This window comes from Schistosoma mansoni, chromosome W (genome assembly GCF_000237925.1).
Source record: "Schistosoma mansoni strain Puerto Rico chromosome W, complete genome".
In the NCBI taxonomy this organism is placed as follows: domain Eukaryota; kingdom Metazoa; phylum Platyhelminthes; class Trematoda; order Strigeidida; family Schistosomatidae; genus Schistosoma; species Schistosoma mansoni.
In genome coordinates this window covers 25867239-25887788 of record NC_031502.1, presented here as the reverse complement: position 1 = coordinate 25887788, position 20550 = coordinate 25867239, and the positions used below count along the sequence as shown (strand labels likewise).

General features: G+C 32.5%; 1 protein-coding gene across 1 annotated transcript in view; it reads left to right on the top strand.

Annotated features, from left to right (window-relative positions):
- Positions 1 to 888: 888 nt before the first annotated feature.
- Positions 889 to 20550, top strand: part of Smp_165820 (putative dynein heavy chain) — a gene marked incomplete at both ends in the record, with an annotated part of 95771 nt that continues 76109 nt past the window's right edge. The window contains 10 exons of the mRNA XM_018789135.1: positions 889 to 966; positions 1170 to 1245; positions 1280 to 1437; positions 5744 to 5959; positions 8013 to 8156; positions 10323 to 10499; positions 11928 to 12041; positions 13197 to 13751; positions 16310 to 16538; positions 18404 to 18582. Coding sequence (XP_018654608.1) covers positions 889 to 966; positions 1170 to 1245; positions 1280 to 1437; positions 5744 to 5959; positions 8013 to 8156; positions 10323 to 10499; positions 11928 to 12041; positions 13197 to 13751; positions 16310 to 16538; positions 18404 to 18582 — 1926 coding nt within the window. The remainder of the gene's footprint in view (positions 967 to 1169; positions 1246 to 1279; positions 1438 to 5743; positions 5960 to 8012; positions 8157 to 10322; positions 10500 to 11927; positions 12042 to 13196; positions 13752 to 16309; positions 16539 to 18403; positions 18583 to 20550) is intronic.

The following is a 20550-nucleotide window of genomic DNA, read 5'->3' as shown; positions in this document are numbered from 1 at the left end:
CCAAAATCAATAGCTATGTAAGTTCTCGACATTGGATGCTGACCACATTAGTTTTAATGGTCTCGCCTAGTTGAAGGCGCTCGGTCATGCATTTGCACCAGATCACGAGTAGGAATATCGTGCTCAACTTCTCCTGTGATCACTAGCCAGTTTAAATCAGTCGATCCACGATATATTGATAACCTATCAAATATATATTCCAACCTTCTCGCTTCTGACTTTTGATTTCACTGGGTGGGCACGATTCAATTATAGAAGGTGTTGCTGGTAAAGTGTTGTCAAACTACAGTACCTGGGGCATCCTCACCATGTTGCCCCTAGATGCCTCATTGTTCGCTCCTCTGCCTCCACTGATTTGTGTGCATGAACGTGTCTCTGTTTCGTCAGTTAACTAGCAATTCTTAAGTTGCTTAGCTTATGAGAAACCTTAAAAGGGTGAAATTATAATATACACTAACGCATATAATATTTACCCGTGACTGAAATTCCTATCACTGTCAATTATGGTTGATAATCCAAATAAAATTTTTGATGCAAATAAGAGACTTGTTAAGTATGATAGTGTCCACAAAAGTATCTATAGAGACGGTATTGGATCAGGAAAGCACAGAAATATTTACTTTTCTAACATATTCAATGCCACACAATATTGAGAATATGTAGTACTTCAAGTAGTTACTTAACTAAACACTGTTCTTTATGTTACAATTTTAATGACATTTCAAGTCACCCGAATCCTGTTTTTCATATCTAATAAAGTATGGGTTTTCAGACTTTTGATATTGGTGTGGTTTGTTTTTATGATCCAAAAATTCGATTGAATTGGAAACGAAAACGTTTATAAATTTAAATTTACAAAATAGTGCCAGTTATATTATTCTAATTCATATGTTATCTGAAAGTTGTGGATATAAAGAGATCCGAGTGAATGCATCCAATGTTAGTGATTTTGTGCAAGATAAACCCGTAAGCTTATGTTTGTCATGTATATACATGATATGTTAAGGAAATAAAATGTTTGGATCGTGAACTCAGAAAATCTTTAGTCGACAGCAGATTCTACTTCATCTTCGAAAAAATTTCTCTACACTTTAAAATTGATAAAAGCTATGTTTTGGAATGTATTTTAGATGGTGAACAAGTAAATTCATTGATGTTCTTACAATTAGGTGTATTTAATAAAATCTTTCTTCGATCCCGAAGGTATGAAAGCTTTGTTTATTGGTCTTAAGTCTGAAAAATCAGGTAGCTTGCGCTCAATAAGTTTTATCATCTTTAGATGTTAATGAAAGGATTGGTGTTTTCTCACGTTCACTGGTCCCAGCTAGACCGCGTGTTGTTGTATCTACAGTGGCTGATGCATATAAACTCGGTTCGTGTGCTGTCTTTACAAAAGTCAATGCAGAACTTCGAATAACAGCTGAGAACATTTCAAAAGTACTGTTTGCTAATAATTTTGTTTATTTTCGAGAGTGGCATTCGGTTTTTTTTCATTTAACAAGTTACTTTGTAAAATATTTTACGGAACCGATTTTACAAGGGTTTGTAAACCATGCTTTTAGACTTTTAAAGAGACTTCGACATATTTAGGCAGAAGAAATAGTAAAAAATTCAAGCCTATTAACCATGGTTATTTCATGAAGATCGCTTAAATTCTCTTCATGATTGTTATGTCCTTTCACTTTTCTCTATTCCTGATAGTCTAAAGTGAGTCCTTTTATTTCAAGAAAAGCAAAGACTTTACTTCAGTTTCTCTTTGTTTTTGACTATATTTGGGCATCTTTAGGGGTTTGTAACATTCTTCTCCCAAGTTTACCTCATTTTCCTTCAGCATGGTTCCTGTTTAGGTTTACGTGCATGAGGAAAGCTTATACATTAATAATCCTTGACGCCCTTGATAAACAGATAAATATTTCTGACTATCAAACGTCAAAGAATATCGTTCTATTTGTAACACATGGTCATGCTAGTCATCTGTCTGTATGCGATTACTTGAGTGTAACAGAAGAAAAGGCAAAAGGGTAGAAGATTTATTGTCAATTGATATTTTATTTCAGACTTTGAAACTAAGGTGCATCACCATATGTGTATAGTAAATGACGGCTTTGTTAATAATAATATCAGTGGTTAACCAAGTTACGAGTTGAATCCCACTACGAAATATTCAGTCAAGATTATTTTGGAAAATTACTTTTTGTTATTGTTTAAACATTTACTTTCTTAGTCTGTCTCTTACAACTTATTACTGCTCATCTTTGGAGAGAGACGTAATCGATTCATTATTGAGAAGACGGTAACTTCATTGTTCAGTTATCCGCTTTACTAGGTGCATATGTTCTGTGGATATTACCATATCTTTCTCGTTTAATACTGACCGAGTCTGTGAGTACGGCGTGGTTTTACTCATAAAAAAGGTGACGATCATCAATAAAATCTGTTAACTTCGATCGAGTTGAAAGCGTAAAGAATTATACTTTAACATATTTCCGTTGCGCTTTCATAGAAATATATCTACTTGAGATATTAAAACACGAGAAAGATCTTTCAAGGGCATGGACAGTTATAAGAAGCGAATCAACTTAGATTTTAAGCTAAATAGCACAAAATGTAAAATCTAAACCTCCCAAAGTATTAGTGACCAGTAGATGATAAATAAGGATTTGTTGTAGGATTTAGTTGACCACAAACATTTACAAATTTTAGTTAAATCGAGTAAGGGTTTTGTACGAAACGAAAGGGAATAAACGTTTTACGATCTAAATTAAATTTCTGAACGTATTCAATAAACGCTATGAACGGCAATTTGAGCTCTGATAGCTTAATTCAGCTTTTAAATCTGTCTCATTTCCTGATATTCTAGGATTCTTAAATCGTCGAATCACCCAAACTAAGTAGTACTTCCCCACACACTGGAAAGTAATGAACATTTTATTTGGGCTTTCTAATCGATCTCAGTCGAAACTATATTAATCTTTGCAAATTTAAAATTGTTTTTGGATATTTAATCAGTGGCTAAATAAAATCCCTACTAGAAATGTTTTAAAGACATAAAAAAAGGCTGTCTTTCAAATGTATCGTCATTTTGATCTGTTCAATATTCACTAATCCATCTATTGCGATAAGGTGTGACTAACGTGTTAGAGTGGTCTGAAACTACAGTGAAATTACTTTTATGATGCAAAACTGTCACAACAATGTCGGAGGCTTGTTGGAATAGTAAAAACGTTTTGCTCATTTGTTACACATTTATAATGCATAATATATGCTTGTCTTAAGAAACAGTAAGAGGATTGGTGGATTTTAGTATCTGTAACGTAATTATTTTGAGCTAGAACTAAGACTTCTGCCAAAACTCGGGGGATATTCTTTTGTAAAGTATGTAAAGTATTCGAATGAAGGAACCGCGCCCTGCTTTGTAATAAGGCAGAAAATTTTAAAATTTGTTGAGGTTACAGACAATAGTTATCTGGATCAAAAATCAGTGGCCATTGTGGGAGAGACTACAAAAAAAGCGTTTTGGGTTCAAAGGTTTGAAAACAGACCGTGAGTTACTTGAGGGTTTAAGACAAAAAGTCTGTTTTATCAAACAACTTCACATTTCTTGATATTTCTCAGGTTGAGTTTCTGTACAATTTAAAATCTGTGAGTATTTTTATGAAAATCTACTTTGCTGGATTTGGTTTTGGTACATTTAGTCGAACATTTCTGATAGTTAGGTGAAAACTGCTTTAGGCAACTAAGTTAGTTGCATTTCAGTTTTTATTCACTGTTCACTTGATATCTTTCCCACTTAACCCTTATTTTACTTTAACTCAGATATCATCTGTCATTGATCTGAGGAGAAATCTTGGACATATATATTGTCTGATATACCTACACACAGTAAAAAATAATCTTTGAAAAAATCAGAAGTGGTAATCAACGTTTATTGTCCGAATTCTTGTTATCTCTTTCATTGTTTGGATATTCGAATGTTTTTTATCTGGTGATGAGATGTATGGAATTTGAATTTAAACGAGTTTGCGACATTCCTGAATGCCCTAAGATTTCGTTATTGGCACAGCTTTGGAAAATACATTTATGACAGCTCAAACATGGATATCAGATATGACTTTAGCTACACATTGTATTCACTTTCTAACTGCAACCAGCATTTTCGTTGCAGTGATATAAATATGATGCTATCAGGTAATAATAATCCAGGTGTTAGTGAGACTATCACCGGAAAAGATAAGATTACAATTTGCTCACTGGACAGAAATTTGGAACGATGGGTGGGATACTTCAAAGAACAGTTTAACTTTTCTCCAGCTACCCTGGTATCTCCCGCAATGTGAGATTAAAGTTAGCGCCTCTCATCCTCAGCCAAGGTGGAATGACTTTAACTTGTCTGAAGCAAAGTAGAGCAGCGGAACATACTGGTATCACAATTTTAGCAGTAAGCTTGACAGTCTTGGAGCTGGATACTACCCATTTTACTAGCCTTGATAGCTGATTGTTTCAATGTGTGATAACCAAAGTGACATTGAGTTATGTAGTGTCCAAAATATTGTCCTCAATAATCCTCCAAGGCTGATCTGGGGTCTGTGGACTGCAAACTTGGTGAAATCTCGCTCATTTCAGGCCTGGATGTGGATATATTGACTGCAGATTCACCCTTCGTTAAGTCTTAGAGCACAGACTTACCTACTGATGCACGATCATAGTTGTATTTCTCGACTTTTACTCCATGGGTCGAAAGTTTTGTGATACTGTTTGTGATTAAAAGGCATACTAAGAGAGTACATAGATCATGTGAAGGCTACTTACTTAAGCACCATCATTTGATTCAAACATTTCAGGGTTACAGAGTAAACAACGCTGAAGTTATACAATTTCACTAAGCAAAGATAATAAGTTAATTCAAGAGATTCTGAATCTTCATCGATTAAACTGGCTTTTACATGTGCTACTTGTACTCGAAAACCTACTTACTGACGCATTGTTAGTTTAAATAAGTTGGAAAAAAGCTATAAGCTGTCAGAATAAGACTTATCATCATTTCATTCAGTGACCAACTGTTTGAATGAGCCATGTGGCTAGGTGCAGATTACCTATTTTGAGTCCTCACAATTATCGTAAGTAATAATTGTAGACAATGGATTGCAATGGGGCAGATAAATTCACTTTTTGTCTCCCCTTAGATACTTAATTCTAGGATTCTTCTATATCTTTTCTTCACCGGGTCCATTATTTTTCGAATTACACTCTTTCCTTTACGTTAATACTACGGTAACTCATTGTTAATTTTGGTGATTTCATCTTGCTGTCCTGATCAGGTATGAGAACCTGGACCGAAGAACTTATGTTCCAGGATGTAAATTGTATATGTTTGACCGATTGAGGGAAATTCTTAAATTAATTTCTACTCATGACTTTATAATAAACAATATACATGAATTCATGTTGAACCAGAAAGGAACTAAAGGAGCTGAAACATATTAAGTGGATTCGAAATCGTTGTTAAATAGAGATTTTATAACTGGCGGTTTTCTCATTTTATTTGAATATTTATTTTTTATCACTGCCCTTTGAGATACATTTGGTTATAATTAAATACTGCTGAATTTTATCGTTACTCGAACTTCATATTAGGCAAATATGCCATTTAAAGGGTAATTACGTATTTGCTGTCTAAAGTTCTTATATATACGACTCTTTACTTCTCCCTACTATAAACCATTCATTGTCATTGTTTTTTTAGGAAGTGAATTTTCTGACAACAGACTTAGCCAAGGACTTTTTGAATGCGTTTGGAAACCTACTCGATTCCTTGATGTTACCACAGCTTCAAGCAATTCCAAACAAAGTCTTCGTGGAGAAGACAGTTCCAATAGACGTACAAAAGTTGGATTTAGTTGAATATACCAAAAAATTTGTGAAAATTCTCAAGGAAACATCGGAATTCCTGGAAAACAGAGTAATTTTTATACATTATTTATTTTAAACCAGTTACCTGATTCACCTAGGCAATCTCTGAGTTATAACCAAATCCGAGTAATCATCTGATCATCTAAAATTGGTCAATGAATTTTAAGCAGTTATATCTGTACTTCGTCTTAAGTTTTTATTTGAAAATTCTACTACAATAAAGTGCATCGCTATCAAATTTAACTAATTTCATAATAGTCTGTATGACATAAGTGTTCACATAAAGTGAGGAATAGAACCTGGAAAAGGCTTTAATAGGCGAGAAACTGTGCACCAAACTAATTCCTCAGGTTTAAAACAGTTTAAGAAAGTTCACATTTTTCTATTTTATTCTTTTATGAGTAAATCATATTTTAAATAGTACAATAATACTGAAGTCAAAAATCAGTTAACACAATTGAAGGTGAATAATTTTTTATTAAATTCCAAATACTCGAAGGCAGTGAACTGGAGATCTTCAACTTGGACTTAGGGCCTTTCAGTATGCAGACAAGGCATATCTTTGGTAATCAACTTAAGCGATAAAAAATGTTTCGTGAAAAACCCAGTTTAATTATTTGTAACTCATCACGTTGACGAGACGTTTTTCGGTTGTGTTAAGAAAGTCGATTTTAAATTTTATATGCATACATATTTTTCTTGTATCTTATCTATTTATTTCACATTGATATTTAGAAAAATGTAACAGTTCTAATGCATTTCATTTAGCTTATTGGGAAAGTAGCAAGTTTCCAATTCAGGATATAGTTCACATCCAATGTAGTGTAATTTAAATCCAGTCTGGTCAGAATATCCATTTCAAATAAAACTCTTCATCAAACTAAGAGATAGTTACACTAAGTAGTTGGAAAAACATTCAGGATCATTTGTAAAAAGTTGATATGAATTATATAACTTGCTTAAATAATGATCACTCGAGTTGAGTTTCACGTTTATTATCTTTTGTATAAATGGATATGAAAAACAAGAAACAGAACTTTAACTTTATCGGCATCCAGCGTCTTTTTGGCATCAAACATGTGAACATTCTGATTTAAGTTCGTTCCCTAGGCTAGGCTTACTATGACAGATATTGTACAATCTGTCGTTATTAAAATCAGATCTAAATAACAGTGTAGTGGTTCCATTATTTCTCAGTATCTGATAATCTTTGGCTTGGTAATAAAGAAGTACGACTGTGATGAACGTAAAGCTGACTTACACTGGATGTATGTTATGACTCTTAAATCTAAAACAGTTAAAAGCTAGTAAAAATTTACTGGTTGAAATTGAGTGCTCTTAAGTGGGCAGTTTAATCGTGAAGTCTTCACTGTTTTTCTAAGCAAAATCAGTACAAAATTCTAGATGAAAGAGAGCTATGAGGATTTCTGTTCAAGTGAATAACAACTTGTTTTGTAGATGTTGAGTTTTTGTACACATATTTCCCTTTATTATAGAGTTATTAACTCTATTGAAATCTTCGCCACATCATGATACATATATCCATCTTTAATCACCCTCGTAGGTATAAGTATGTCAATATTGATTCTATTTCAATATGTTTATTGATCACTAACTGACCTGAGTACTATTCATGGGATAACGTAAATATGTCTGAGCGTACTGTAAATAAGTGATTCACTGTCTTATAAAGTCAGTTTTAAAAATATGAAATACATTCACTTAGTATTGTTTGTTTGAATCTTCCCATCGATGTGTTAGGAAATACATTGTTATTATGCTTATCAAAGTATTATTGTTCATTAACAACAAACTTAAAACATCCAAGTAATGGAAATTTAGAATTTACTTACGTCTAATTTAATGGTTTTTGAATTTAAATGATGTCAGAGTTTACCTTCATGAACTTGACACTATTCACTTTGCGAACAAAACTCTTGATCTTTCGCCTGATGTTGATGTATGTACGTTTATAATTGGTGGAATAAAAAACTAAGTAATCATTTATTTCAATTTTTTTTACAACAGTTAACTATTTTCCACATTGTCCAAAAATTACCGTGGACAGTTTTCTTTGTTTTTCCTTTTTTTTTCAACCCTAGTTTCACTTTAGATCTTTTCAAAACAAATTAATCGAAAAAATCCAGTCGACACTCGATACTAAAAGAATATCATCTGTAGTCAATCCTGACATGGTAAAGGAATTAGAAATCTATGCTGAGTCTTGGATTAATCAACTAGAGCAAGTGTGTAACGGATATATTTTTTCTAATTTTTAGTGGAATATCTTGGATAACGTTCAAGTTTTGGTTGGCTTGAAGATGGAATCACACACAGAGCAGATGGTGTTGAAAAGTTATTTATTCCTTATTTTGAGCTCCAAACTGTTGATGAAACCATTGACTCTTAGGTAGCATGCAGTAGTTTGTGTGATGGAAAATTTTCTAAAGGAATTCTAGGCTTTGAACTCAATCTAAGAGCTGGATTGAGGGTGTATAACAAAAGAAGCCGCTTAGTCGTAAAAATGGCTTGTATTTACAGTTAACTTTAAGTGATTATGACCATTAAAATATCGTTCTATTATTTTCAACCCTCAAGTTGTTTGATTTGTTAACTATGGTTGATAAAAAGTCGTCTGTAAATGATATTAAACACAAAAGCAACATTATTTTTTAAGCATAGATAACGTTAATTTAATCAAAAAATTATCATGAGAAGGAGGTTTATGGAGATTTTTAGTAATTTTATAGTTGATTCATGAGTCATTTGAAGCTAGACACCCATGGAAAACCCGGAAGCACTGTATGGCCGTTTTGTCTTGATGTGGGACTACTCAACGGTGCGCATCCACGACCCCGCCCTGAGGGATTCGAACTCAGGACCTATCGGTCGCTTGCGCGAACGCATAACGTCTAGACCACTGAACCAGCATCCAATGGAGGATGCGCACTGCTTAGGAGTCCCACACTAGGGACAAAACGGTCATCCAGTGCTTCCGGATTTTCCATGGTGGTCTAGCTCCAATTGACTTATGAATTCAATCATGAATTTACAGAAATTATCATTGGTTTGTTATACTTCCCAAGAATCTATCCGTATGAAAAACTTAACCGTGATGATGTATAAATTGCAAAGTAATATCATTGATTTCAATATAATTTGCACTGAAAGAATTCACTGTTGATTGTCTTTGGAGAGTACACTGAAAAAGAGAGCAAAGACGTTCGATTATAAATTCATGAAAAGCCATTCATACAAATATATAATAAATAAATTGATAGGAATCTGCTAGGAACCCTGGCTTCAGTTTATCAACAACTCAAAAAATCTGCGAACGAATCAATAAGAGACGTAATTTTGTTCTAAGCAGATGTATATAGATAGTTTTGATGTTAACTGGTTGGTACGTTTTGTGCAGAATTAGTCTAGAAACTAATATTTAACTACTAGTTTGGTCAAGATATCTCTCTAGACCTAGTTCATAGCTTCAAAATAAGATCTGTTAATCTCAGGTTAGAGATTAACAGATGTATATTATCAACCTTAATGTTGAAAGCCATTGTTAATACAGAATATTGTTTATTTTGTGTAGTACAATATCTTTGCCGATTACATAAATACCAGTAACAAGAGTTGATATCCAGCTATGAAAGACAGCCCACAGTGAAATGATCTATATTCGAAAAATATCCTATGACATTAATGACTTATCTTCTCCCTACTCTAATCAGTTTCGCATGTAAGAAAAGTTATTCCTAATTACTTTTGATTAAATATCCACAAACTTTCTAATTAAACAGAGGCTTTAATTATATTCATTTTCGGGAATTGTCAAAAATGCCTAATTTATTCAACATAATATAACTAGTAGAGAATAATTATGGAGACTGTAGAGCTTTCACAGTTTAAAGCACTAACTGATCTTCGCTAGACCACCACTGAAAACATATTCCTAGTATGGGACTCCTCAGCAGTACGCATCAAAGGCCATGCACGCGGAAATCCAACGCCTAACTTATAGACCACTGAGCCTGGATCCGACAGCGTTGATATCTAGCTTTAACCTATTGAACATCGTGAATTGATTGTCAACATGCTATTTCAACAAATTTTGTAGATATATCCTATTAAAAAAACGGACGATAATTTGTACTTTACTTTTGATAACAGAGCTCTTTCGACTTGCAACTTAGATTTGCCGATTTATTTAAACAATTCGACGGAGATAAATATAAAATGAATGTAATTCGCCTATTATTCAAGTCGGGGTTACACTTCTAGTAGATCATCTGCCTGTCCGTTCGTCTGTTCTCAATGGGAACAGTAACAACATATCACCCAAATATTTTGTCATCATGTTTACGAAATGTATATTTATGTAATATTCTCACTCATTTTATTATCCACATAAGGTAATGGTTATTGCTGATCAAATCAGAAAAGAATCTGATAACACCGGCCCCCGGATAGAGTTAGAATATTGGCGAAGACAAATGATCACATTCAATGCAATCTTCGAAGAAATGAATAAGCATAACTGCAAGATTGTATTTGGTATACTTTCAACCTTCAATTGTTCATTAGTCAAAGTTAGATACTACAAAATTTTTGACTTTGTAAATTTTCCAATTTCTAACAAACAAAGCAAAAGATTATCAGTTAGCTTCCGTAATTTCTGCTGATTAAGTACTTTTCATGATTGTTCCCAAAAGGTTTTTCTGTGAAACTGTTTTAGTTTTGAGTGTATTCTGTTTTTCAGAACGATAAATTTATTCAAACAGTTCGAGTTCAATTAGATTTACCTTATCTCAACAAAGTTTGAGCGTTTAATCTAATTCACCACTTTACAGCTTTTGTTGGTGTATAAAGTGTTGAAATTTCTCTAAGCATTCCATTACATCCTAGTAACATGTCATTTAGGCACTGAAATTTAATAAAGGCAAATTTCAAATATTGTCTACGATTAGGAAAGAACTAATCACATGGTTTACTAATCAGTTTCAGAACCATTGCATCACCTGGATAATTATTGCTTAAAAAGAAATAATTAGACTTCATTCAGATCTAGTAATCATAAGCTGAATAAATAACAAAAATAAAGTCTAGCATAAATGAATGCTTTTCTATGATGTAGTATGTTGCTATTGTTGCGATTTTCAGCTACAACTCACTGTAGGAATTAAATCGACTCTTTTTTTCGTAGATTTACTATGCATTTACACTGAATCGGTTCTGATACTAATTTTTTTGTTTAAGACTAATTCTTTACTTGGTTTTGCTGTTTGAATTCAAATGATCCCCCCATTGAAAAGGACCAGGTTCGTTTGTACAGATAAGTCAAGATCGGTAGCTTTAATGAATCTAATCTTTCGTTAAATGTAAACTATTAACTTTATGAGATTGATGAAACGTTGTATATCAGGAGAGCGATGGCATATAAAATTTTATGAACAACTGGAAATAACTTAGTGCATTTCATATCAGCGCCTTTACGAACACCATGAGAATAAAACCTCTGGAAAATCCGCACTACATAAATTCTGAACTACTATTAGGTAAAAATTTGTATTACATATCGATGTCTTGTATTAAAAGTATAGACAGTTTGATTCCCAAAATTTTGTTATCCAACAAGTGTCTTCAGATTGAACATCTTAAGATTTTTTTCTAACAGTATAATAACCACGCAGGATAATTTCAACGGGATGAATCGGTAGATAATTTCATGTTCACCTTTCATCTCACTTCATGAAGACACATTTGCACTCATCAACATGACCTATAAATATTATTTTCCTTCAAGTTTGTAATATCCAATAACTTCATTTCAGAAACAACATATGCACTACGTACAACTTCCGTATTTCTATTCAGTGATTGTTCGAAAGACGGTTTCACTAAATTGTATAAGGTTGACTATCATCAAAATATTACTCATTGTTTACTTTCTCCCGATTAAAACCATATTTATTTGGTTACTGATATTTAATTGAAAATTCTATTAATGTATTTTTCAGAGATGGCTTAAACTAGAATCTAAAGTAATGGATTATACAAATGAAGCTAAAAATAATCTAAAATTTTTAAGTACCCTGGAAGAATATTGTGAACCATTGTACAGATGTGATCCAGTAAGCTCTTGTTTCAAATAATAACAGTATTGATATTTTGTTCATAGTTAAACAAATATGTACATATAATCAATCACAAAATGATAATAACCGTACATGATTATGATATAAACTGTAGGTTAATGATTCAATAAATTTTTGTTTAAAGTTGATATCAAACTAGTCAGTAATGAAACGTTACAGCTATTTACCTCATTAAGATTAAAAGCAATTCGTCCCTTTGATAAACTTCGATAGTGTAATAAGAAGACGAAGATTATCAGGACTACGTGATATATTAGCGCGATGCATTTCGAACAATGTGATCACAGATATACTTGTTAAGAATATATATATATATATATAAAACTAAAAGGTCTTTAAGATTTGACATTTTATTGACTAACCTCCAAGTTTATCTCACTTATATCTTTATAATGATTTCGAATATGTATTCATGATCTGAAAGTCTCCTACCACCGCAAATATCTATTGGTAACATATATTTTGTTTGGTCAAAATCACTGTTCAGCATAATGTTCTTTGATGCTTTTGTGAATTCATGTCATGAATTTGTGTCTTTTTTCCAAGAATATACATATTTTACTCTCTTGAAAAGAAATTAATTGATTTTAAAAATTGTATTTGAATATAAATCGACACTGAATGAAGAAATGGCTGTAGCAAAATGAAAATTACTTTGATATGTCTCAAAACATCCATTTTTACCGAACCAGTCTGAAGTAGCATTTCTAATGCATTAAAAAATTACAGTAGATTGTACAGTAAGATATAGGATCTTGGTATGAAAAATAAAATAATTGTAATAATTCATTTCGAAAAGAAACCTTTAAATTCTGAAACTAGTGAGAAAATATTACTATTAATATAAAAATCTAACGGTCATTACTATTAATCTCCTATCAGTTGATATGGATGAGGAGTTACTTTGACGTTTATGGAACCTCTTTATTGATGTTAGCTCTATATAACATCTCTTTGTAAGTTAATTAAATCGGAGATGATAGATCATATGAAGGTGAATTGGAACTGCTATTTCGCTGGTATCATCAGTGTCAAACTCTTTGTAGATGATGACTGACTGGTGACACTAAGTCTTAATTTTAAAGCGAACAAATAAAGCAAAAATACCTGGTTGATTAATTTTTGTTGTAGGTCGGAATGTTGGACAGTATACCAAAACTTGTGACAATGATTCGTCTAGTTTATGAGATATCCACATTTTATAATACACAAGAAAAAATCACTTCACTATTTGTCAAGGTCACTAATCAAATGATCTTTGCATGTAAAGCATATATTACTAATAATTATCAAAGTACAATATGGACAGAAAAAACAGAGATTCTTTTGAAAAAGATTATAGATTGCTGCAATTTACATCAAGTTTATAAGAATTCATTTCAACGAATCAAAACAGAATTAGCTGCTAAACCGAATTCAAAACAATTTGATTTATCTGAAATACATATATTCGGTAAATATGATTTATTCTGCCAAAGATTGGGTGAAATTAATGACATATTCCACATGATCTCATCTCATTCTTGTTTGCTAGTGTCAAAAATTGAGAATTTAGATCCACTGATTGAGCAGTACAATTTCGCTGTAAATAAACTGCGAAATAATGAACTGGACTTTTTGGATCAACGAAAAACCGAAGTCGATGACTGTATCATGGAGTTTAAAAAAAGAATGAATGATATACGCGTTAGTTTACGAAATAATTTTTATCTGTATTTTAAAATTTACCAGCATATATATATATATATATATATATATATATATATATATATATAGTCTCCATGTCTCCCTATCGAACTAAGTGGAAAAAGAAGATACCAACAAAGATATAGAGTAAATCAATACTAAGTGGGGAAGGTATAAAGAGAACGAAACGAAACTAACTTGGTTATTTTCGGTAGTTAGCCAGATACGAACTGTCCTGTAGGGCTTGAGAAACAAGCCGACTAAACGTGTGGTGCCGAATCTCACATAGCTAACTTACTTTTCTTACTTCGATAAGTGGTTTGTTTCCAGTATTTATATGGTTATATCCAATCAGGGTGCGTTCAGCTTGGCTCACTGGTAACGTTGTTGATTGCTGAATTGTATGTGGTAAAATTTCTTAGGAGGTATCAGTTTCTTTACAGTACTAGATCCACTTTTTTGATTACTATCAATGAATACGAAATCCATGATCCATCAATCGGCCAAATGCTCACCAATAAAGTAGAATTTATCATGAATAAGACCAAATAGAACTAGTAAACTTCACTGAGGCAGGAAATACAGTGGGTCAACAATCCAAGGGAGAATGTAATTAAATAATTTAAAGCAAGTTCGCAGTACAAGTGTTTCGTTCAAAATCATTTGAAATCTTTTTGAAGCACATCAACCAGCATTATTTTATGCTGTTTAAGGGACAATATCTCTTTGATGATTAAAATCTTCATTCCTGTACAACTGTCTTGTTTGATCATTTCTATGTAAGTTAATCGATTTTGTTTTTGGTATATATCAAAAGTAAACGCTACACAATATGGACAATGAGGTGCTTTGCATAGAACAATACAACGAAATTTTAGATATATGGAAGACAAGGTGATAGAGGATGGTGAAAGTGTTCTGAATGAGAAATGGGATCAAATTAAATACAAGCACCAAGATTTCATTGGTTTACTTTCTGATATCTGAAATATGGACATTAATTTTACGAAGGTTATCATCTTGCTATACTCGAGTCAATGGTTCTCCGAAAAGACCGTTTATTAGTAACTCAACTTTAAATTTTTATCTGAGGTTTATAGAACTGTTTTCAGTAACCTATTAGAGTGTGTTCTCCTCAGGGTTAGTAAAACTAAAAATGAGCAAATATTTATCAATGGTCAGATATAACCATATAGTGGATTCAAAACATAAAGTATTCTATACTGAGTTCAATTACTGGGATTCTTTTTTGGTTTTTTGTTCATTGTTATACTGTAAAGAGTAATCATAAATTCTTCACACTTTCGAATAAAATTTCTAGATATAATTGGTGGCACCATGCGATTTTATGTGAATAACCATTGTGCAGTAAAGTTCCCCTTAGAACTTTTTATTTTTGTAAGCCATATATGATGAATATGCTAATCGATTTCGCAAGAAAAATTTACACACATTTCATTACTAATGTTACTATAACGACATGCTAGATGTTGTCATCATTATTATTCCAATTTCATTATACAAAACACCAATTGTTTTGTAAACGCACTTTTTAGGACCAAGAGGAGTATCATCTAATTAATAATCTACATTTATTTGCCAGTATGAACGAGAGACATAAGAATGCAGCTGACATTTTGATTCTCCACTATATCTTCATTCATTAATGAATTAAAATATTATCTAGTTGTATTTTGAGTCCACATTTCATGATAAAAGTAGAATAAGTTTCCCTATACTCAACTCAGCACCACTATCGTGTTGTTTTAGAGACAGAGATACTCTATATATGATAAAGTGTTCTTCCAGAAAGTACTCGGTCATAATGAACCACTTTTAGCTGGAAAAAACCACTACAAGGAACGTTTAAATGAATACTGAAGACGAGAATATACCTTAACGACAAATGATAATTTTATTTAACCTTGAATGCAAGCCAACGGTGGGTGGATTCATATTATGCTATCAAAATCAATTAAAGCCACTTGAATAATCAGATTACAGCAACAACTCATCTATATCCAGTTAGTAGATAAAATAGTAGAGAACTATTTTCCAGAAAAATCGCAGAATCTTTCAGATCACTATCGTTTTGGTTGATAGGGCAGTCATACTGTTTATTCAACTTGGCTTTTCAAAATTTCTTGTTCCGCAATATATTTACAACAGTAAAATAGATTCAGTATAGCCTAATGGAAACTCGTTTGATTGTGGATCTCTATGACACACGCAAGAAGTGAGAGAGCTCACGTTTATTTTATGCCTTAAAAGAGCTTTGAGCAGCAGGCTGAGGGCGTTAGTTCCACATCAATAAATCATTTGTTCCACGTCCATTTAACCTAGCAAGAGTTTAAGATAGACAGATACTATCATTATAACTTTCAAAATGTGTATAGTTTTAGGTCAGTTGTGTAGTTTTCAAGGTTTCTTAATCGCTCATACTGCTAAGATTACTACTGATAGCTCATATCAACGCTAATTTAAGCATTTTCATCTGGATTATTGATTTGTCCACCATATATTTAATTTCGTATTTGTCTTCACTTGTATGACTTCAGACTAGCTTAAGATCCCTACTCGATACAGAAATCAACAAGCATCATGATCTACACAGAAGTTTACGTATTATCAGACAGTTTGAAAAATTAAACTTACCAAACTTGGGTGTAGATGAAGCATATCTGAAATCGTTGCATCGTTTTGCTCAGCTTATAGAGCACGTTGGTAAAGAATACAGTAAATTTAAAGCTTCACCGCCGATTGGTCGTGATATACCTCCAATAGCAGGTTTGTTGTTATCTATGACACTATGATCTTAAACTTTATTTTATAGTTATGTAATTATTATTACTAGTTATTCTGTTCATTCCACCAAATAAAACTCAAGAATAAGATATAGTGATAGGTATAAATTCAGCTAATTCATTTTCATGTATTAAATTTGAGTTTACTATGGATATAATCCTGAGGTATTATTCAAGGCTAGAAAAAGGATGAACGACTTTGTAATGTTAATTTACAGTGTTATCATTCTTTCTACTAATTTTTCAAAATCTCTACTCATTTAGATAATGTCATTCATATGTTCCGGTCTTTTCGACACTTACTAATGACTTATTTATAAAGAAGATCCTTTTTAAAATAAGTATCTTCATTATTTAGAACAGATGGATGGTGACTAGTAATGGTATCCATGATGCGTGTTTTGCCCTATTTGGAAGTCGTCGCCAGCATCTGCATACATCCCAGTGTTGATATTCACACTACGACTCGAACCAAGTACGATTTACTTGATTCGCATACCACGTTATCCAATGAACTACTGAGTCTAGGAAGTCATTAGTTTGTTCAGTGCATATGATGTTTATATTGTTATTATTATTATTACCATGAGCTTCAGTTATTCTCTCGTTGATATTTTGATCGTTTGGCATCATTTTTCACTAGAATGAAAAAGTAATTTACAAGGATACGGGAATGTTAGTCTTCTTTTATATATTTTTATATAAGGGAAAATTCCTCGCTTTGGGAGTACGTGCGTTCTATTTCCTATAAAGCTAATTCAAAAGGCCTAAACATTTGCGGGTAGTACATCAAAATCTGACACTAAATGCTAATATTTGTCTTGAATTTCATCTTAATTGACTCAAGTGATCACGCTTTTCCCAAAAATAGTTTAAAATTACTATCCCTCAACGGAAGAATGTTAACATTCTACTTTCGAAATTTATGGTATTATCATTGACAACCTCAACGACATTCAAGAACCATAAACGTTGTTTAAATCCCTCTCATAATGAGATTTCTCCCGACTGACGTCTTCTGAGTTGTAAAATGTATTTCGACTACCGAAGTCTTAAAATCTAGAAAAACGAACAATAATTTTTATTGAAACTTGTTTATGTTTACAGAATACTCCGTAGTTTTAAGAATCAGGTATTCCAAATTTACTAGTGCTATAAGTTGTAGAATTTATAATTACTGGAAGCTCTATAATGTTGAATAAGTTTTTATTGGCGTTGGCAAGGCATCACTTTACGCTATGTTCCTAGTTTGATATTTTGATGTCATGTTTCATCTTATCTTTATATTGATTGTTTGTTGAAAGTAGGTCGCTAGTATGAGCGTGTGCAAACGAACGATAATTGCTAAACATTAAATAAGCATTTGAATCTAACCACAAGATGGAAAGATTGTTTTTTTGGATGCGTTACACAACTTGAACAGACAAAATCTGAGACATTGAACTGGCTAACAAGTTCTAATTGAAATAATTGTCAGTTTTATTTGCATATGAATTTTAACATGAGTTATCTCAGAACCATTAACCTCGGTTAATAATCAGCCTCTATCATTCGTGTTTTAGTCGGTATCTTTTGATTTTGTTCGTTTTGTAGTTTGTAGTGTACTAGGGTGTGTTAGAATTAATCAATACCCTCTATGTTTCATAAAGAATAATAATTAAGGTTAGATTCTTTAGACCGAAACTTCTTATGGGTTCAAACTGTTAGAGTTTTATGTCTCATGATATGGATTGCTTAACTAACTTTTATTTACTTATGATCATTAATTCTCTGAACCACATCACAAAACCCCAAATGAACTATAGATCATCATTCTTTTTCTCTTGTTTAATGTTTTCATAATGACAGGTAAAATTTCCTGGGCAAAAGAGTTATATCGAAGAATTGAAAGTCCAATGCTTATGCTTACCGATAAAATCAAATTGATGCGATCAAAGGAAGGCAAAGAAATTACTAAAAAGTATAATAAGTTAGCTGAAGTCTTGATCACCTACGAAATGGTTCATTATCGTAATTGGATTAATCAGGTTAATGGATTATTTAAATGAACTTATTTACCATTAGATTTTTTTTATACCGATGATCTAGGTTACTGTAAGAACCTGAATCCAGTTCATAAACACCCTTTGAGCCAAGTTTCGTAACTGTAAGGATTTCGTAGATGAACTCGAATGAATCCATATCTTATTTCAAAATTTAGACTTACATCACAAGCAAACGATTCACTGCTCAGTTATTTATCAAAATAGGTAATTTAAAGACTAGAACTAACATGGAGGTCTTAAACGATTAATCAATCAACCAGATTTCTTTACAATAAATCTCTAATGATTATGAGTAGAAAAGTAGAATCTACGATCACGCTGATCGCTGTTTCCCGAGTTGTTCCCTTCAAGATCACGATAGAACTGTTTATTGAATAAACTTAACACTATTCAAAGCCACATCAGTCTCTCATACGAAGAGGAGAAGAACGACCAGCTTCCCTTCCTGGATATACTTCTAAGCAGACGAGAAGATGACTCAATAAACGATCCATTTTTCGAAAGCCGACGTGGACGGGCCAATACCTTAGTCACTATAGTTATAGCCCTAGGTAATACAAATGGGGTTTGATAAGGTGCCTATTTAACAGGCTTGATCGTACGATGCTATTGATGAGAATGTTAAGTTGTTAAACAAGACATTAATGGGGAATGGTTATCCACCTAAATTTATCAATAGATGGAAAGTTCATGGCACAGTGAGACCTACTGTAGCCTTGGGGGGAAAAAAGCACGTCTACATCACCTTACCATTTAGAGGTGATTCAAATAGCCTTTTTTTGAAACAAAGGCTTAAACCAGTCATCAACAAAACGTATTGTGCAGCGAAGGTCATTATCAAAGAAAGAACGAGGTTCATGCTTCATTCAAAACCTAAAAGACATGAAAACGATTGTGTCACATCCCACTGCGTTTACCAATTTAAATGTGTGTGTGGTCACACATACAACGGAAAGAATAAGCTAAATTGAGCCATCTTATAAATTGAAAACAGTAAATTTCTTATCGATTGGTTCACAAAACTACAAAATACTGACGAAGTACGTCATTGGTAATCGTAAGAAAAATGATGCATAAAGTACGGGAAAAATTATGTACCTTGAGATGATAAATTCTAGCAAATAGATAAAATGATCTATAATGTGAATGGCAACTGATCCGAGAATGGCCATTTCTAATTTATAATATGTATGAATTCAACTCTAATATTTAGTGTATAATAAATAGGGATTTAGAGCTCCAAGCTTTTTGAAGAAGTTGTTGTCCGAGTTAATATTCTGTTTTGTATATTGAACTGGTTTTTCTCAGAACTGTACGTTAATTTAGAAGTCACTCACAAAATCTGTAACCTTATAACTGAAGTATTGTTAGTCACCAAAGCACTCATTTTATAGAAGATTTAGAGATCCTTATATCCGTTCTACAAACTGAGAGTATTGTGAAAGGTATAACCGATATTAGAATTTTATTAAACATCTTTTCAGATAACTAATAAAAACGATGGTTTTAGTTTTTAACTACACATTTTACCGATATTTTCTCCATTTAGTAAACCCTTTCTCATTCCTGTCGTTATCTTACATCCGACACTAGTTTAACACATATTTTAGTCAGTTTTTTATACTCCTTTAGTTGTCTCTGAAACTTTCTAATACAAAGATTCAAGTACAAAGAAATCTAGTATGATATGCTCAGCTTATGTTCCATCTGATACAAACTAAATTGTAACAGTTTATTACGTAAAAGAATCAGTGAGTACTTATCTACTGTCTTACTTACTTACCTATACTACCTCTCATGGTCCATAGGCCGTCGACTAGGAATTTTCAACTAACTTCGTCCTAGACATTCGTTTCTAGTTGTCCCAAAGTACCATTCATCTTGTTGACGTCTGTCTCTAATTATGGTCACCATGTATTCTTTGGTATACCTCTTCTTCTCTCACTTTGA